Here is a 4,100-nt window from a genome sequence, read left to right as displayed (position 1 = left end):
CGCAACTCTAATAATAATCTGATTTTTAAATGTCCCCTCTTCCTAATTATTGTAATTTGACTCTTATTCGCCCTGTTTAACGTATTAATTATTATTATATAAAAGAGTCCTTGTAATCTTCAATTTATTAGTATTTATTATTTTTCTAAGGCCGTAAGAGGGTGCACCCAAAAGCACGATCGCTCACTGAGCTTTTTTATCTAATTGGCATATTCTATTAGATTTAAAAATATAAACAGATACAAGAGCGAGCTCACTGAGCGCTCAGTGAACGGTCGTGCTTCTGGATGCACCCAGTGTGAGCACTCAGCGAGCGGTATAAGCGATATAAAACGCTCACATAGCTCACTGAACACTCACACTCTCACAGTCTTAAAAAAATAATAAACGATAATAAGTAAGAAATATAATATTTAAAGTTATTTATAATAGATAAGTTATATTACGTTACGATTATCATAATAAATAAAAAATAAACATATCAATTTCTTTCTTGCTCAATGAGCGCTCAATGAACGGTCGTCGTAGGTCGCTTCTGAATGCACCCAATAGTCGCATTCAGCAAACTCAACTGTCGTGTGGAGCTAATTCGTGTGAGCGGTCGCTACTATTGGATAATCTAAATCTAAAAGAATGCACCAATGGCAATCATTGGCAGAACTACTACGCACTCAATACACTTTAAAGCATCGACATATAGAAGACCGCTGATATGGTAGTATTATAGTGATATGGCAGTATATAGAATGGACCGCTGATTGTAATGGTGGGGGTAGAAAGACGAGTAGAGTGAGAGGCAGAAATAATATGATCGTTCTTTCTCTGTTTACCGAAGCTGATTGTTGGATTAACAGCGACCAATAGTAATCAGTAGTTATCAGTAAACAGAGAAAGAACGATCATATTATTTCTGCCTCTCACTCTACTAGTCTTTCTACCCCCACTACTACCATCAGCGGTCCATTCTATATGTCGATGCTTTAAAGTGTATTGAGTGCGCAGTAGTTCTGCCAATGATTGCCATTGGTGCATTCTTTTAGATTTAGATTATCCAATAGTAGCGACCGCTCACACGAATTAGCTCCACACGACAGTTGAGTTTGCTGAATGCGACTATTGGGTGCATTCAGAAGCGACCTACGACGACCGTTCATTGAGCGCTCATTGAGCAAGAAAGAAATTGATATGTTTATTTTTTATTTATTATGATAATCGTAACGTAATATAACTTATCTATTATAAATAACTTTAAATATTATATTTCTTACTTATTACCGTTTATTATTTTTTTAAAACTGTGAGAGTGTGAGTGTTCAGTGAGCTATGTGAGCGGTTTATGTTACACCTAAAATGTATTTATAGTAAAATTGTTATTACATGTATTTATAGTAAAAAATTATTATATATATCAATCGATGAATTTAAAAGCTCATCCATTGTATAATTATGTCCTATGTATACTATTATAAATCTTATTATTTGAAGAAAGTTTAGAAAGACTTGTTCTATGCTGAAACGAAACGTGTATTTATTTTTTTATCAATACAGCGCTTTGTATAACTGACACAAGTGCAAGATAATATTTTAATGTCATCTAAAGCATAATAGACGATAGATGACATTAAAATCTCTTTCTGTAAGTCCAATTAGATTTTCTTGCGGAATTTGGCTTGCTTACTCTTGAGGATAGAATTGCATGAAACATTTAAATACATCGCGTCCCATTTCACAACCGGTTCCAGCTGAAACAATTTCAGTATTTCATTTTATTTTCATTTGAGAGAAAAATAGTTGAGAAGACCGCCATGAGATCACAAAATATAGTCTATTCTGTAAATGGATAAAAGTTGATCTTGACTCTTAAATTCATGTTTTACTTACTGACGTCTTTACATGCATTAATCATTTCTTCAATTTTTTCTGACGCTATGTCTTTTTTTTCCAGATTAGCACGAGCTACTTCCACATCAATTTTTCCATCCGCATTCATCTAAAACAGAGATAGAAATAAATTTCTTATCAGTTTATTTTCTCAATGTAGATTATATATAGGGTGTTCTAGAATTTTTGAGGATAATAAATTATTACAGCATAAAAGTTTATGAAAAACGAAATAATAAAAGTGTATGCCATTTTTTTCGTAAAGTTTTTTAAGTATAGTTGTTTTAGTATAAATATTTAAAGTTTAACTATAATAATAAGTGTTGATTAAAAAATTATCTGTGCGTGTGATAATATACATGCAGTGGCAATATTTTATTCAGTATCTATATCATTGCACGCACGTCACACGGACAAATGATTTTTCAACTAACACTTATGATTAGTCGAACTTTAAAGTTTACACTTAAAAAAAATACTTTACGGAAAAAGGGCTTATATTTTTATTATTTCATTTTTCACATTGTAAATTTCACACTGTAATAATATTATCTTCGAATTTTAGAACACCCTATATGTAAAATATAATTCGAATCTCGCTTACAGTTCCGGATTTCTTTAATAAACAAGTTTTGTAACAGTTTAATTTTTCGTCATTGTCATCTTTCCATTTGTTTACGACTGTACCTGATATTTAAATTATTATTAATGTAATTATTTATTTAAGTTTTTTAATCATGCAATTAGTTTATTCTTTACTTACTTTCATTGAGACCGTTTTCATTCATACAGGATTCGTGATGCTCTTTATGTTTTGCTATGTCTTCGTCTGTCAATTCTGGATGACCCTACAATCAAATAATTAGTATTTGAGTATTATAATTATTATTCATATATTATGTTAATATTATATATAATATTTAACGTATTTTTTAATGTGCCTATATTTAATGTTTCCAACGATTACAAAATATTTCCATAATCAAAGAATGGAAATAACTCGTTACTTGTAACAAAGTTTTACAAGTTACTTTTTGGATAACTTCTCTGATACCTGCGGGCGTTACTTTTCTTTTTTTTAGTAGCTATAACGGTAATGTAGTTACATTTTTTTAGTGACGGTAACGAATTGTACAATTTTTATTATTACTTGGCATACATGATTGGATACAATTCACAATTGGAATTATTTTATATTTCTACGTAATATGTCGGATAGATATCTCAGTTTGTCGTATATTTTATACATATTTTAGAGTTATGACATAATGTTTTAAAGAAAAAAAATAAAGCTAGAGAGTGTCATTATTGTATATTGCTTTTATCAACATTTAAACAAAAATATTGTAAAAATATATTTTTTAGATTGATTTTAAAAAAGTAACCGAAAATTAACGAAAAGTTACTTTGTAATGGTACTTTACTGTAATGACCCATACGGCATAAAAGTTGCAGCAACATTACTGCAATATTCCTGCAACATTTAACATTGTAGTCATATTGCAGCAATGTTGCTGCAAGCAACTGTGCTGTGCGGGGAGTTACTTTAAAAAGTAACTTTCCATTCACTAGCCATAATAATCTCGTGGAAATGAAATAAATATATTTTGACAAAGAAATAATACGCAATCTAAAAACAAATTAGAGAGCTTTGGCAATAGAATTTTAATTTAAGAATGTATGCGAATATATTAGTAAGTTTAATTGAATCAAAGTAATAATGAAAATTAATTATACTAACAATAAGTTGTAGAATATTTTATAGAGAAATAGATTAAATAGATTATTTGAGAAATAATCTTACCAAGACGGCGACGAAGGAAATGGCAAACAAGATAACAATTGTTTTCATTTCGATTTTTCTTTTCAGCACGATGGGGATTCAAACCTGTGATCAAAGAGGTACTGACTAATCACAAGATAGTGTCCTGAGCTTTTATAGTTTGCGACATAATGACTCTCCTTGATTTCTTCTCTAGCAACATGCGTGGGGGAGTACCCGAGTTATATTTGTTATTTTTTCAAGGTAGCAACAAATTGTTGCAATAATAGCAAAAGTATTAGGTTGCTACAACTTAATTCTTAGCCGTTTTTATCAAGTTTCATGTAAAATTATATTATAAAAGAACGAATATTAACTTAATCAGAGTAATTCTCTTCACTCTTACCATACATTTTCGGCATCTTTCAGACAACTGTCGGATTCGACTGCTTCGGAA

At 30.5% G+C, this 4,100-nt stretch overlaps 1 protein-coding gene across 1 annotated transcript; it reads right to left on the bottom strand.

Annotated features, from left to right (window-relative positions):
• Positions 1-1,511: 1,511 nt before the first annotated feature.
• On the bottom strand, positions 1,512-3,775 carry LOC108771255 (general odorant-binding protein 56h). The gene is made up of 5 exons (XM_018540461.1): positions 3,686-3,775; positions 2,645-2,729; positions 2,486-2,568; positions 1,882-1,990; positions 1,512-1,742 (listed from the first exon to the last, which is right to left on the bottom strand). Exons 1-5 carry the CDS (start codon positions 3,731-3,733, stop codon positions 1,675-1,677), a joined length of 393 nt encoding a protein of 130 aa, XP_018395963.1. The 5' UTR covers positions 3,734-3,775; the 3' UTR covers positions 1,512-1,674.
• Between the last annotated feature and the right edge of the window lie 325 nt (positions 3,776-4,100).

This window comes from Cyphomyrmex costatus, unplaced genomic scaffold, assembly GCF_001594065.2.
Source record: "Cyphomyrmex costatus isolate MS0001 unplaced genomic scaffold, Ccosl1.0 scaffold2482, whole genome shotgun sequence".
In the NCBI taxonomy this organism is placed as follows: domain Eukaryota; kingdom Metazoa; phylum Arthropoda; class Insecta; order Hymenoptera; family Formicidae; genus Cyphomyrmex; species Cyphomyrmex costatus.
The sequence above is the reverse complement of the archived record's forward strand: the minus strand, read 5'-3'. Positions and strand labels throughout refer to the sequence as shown.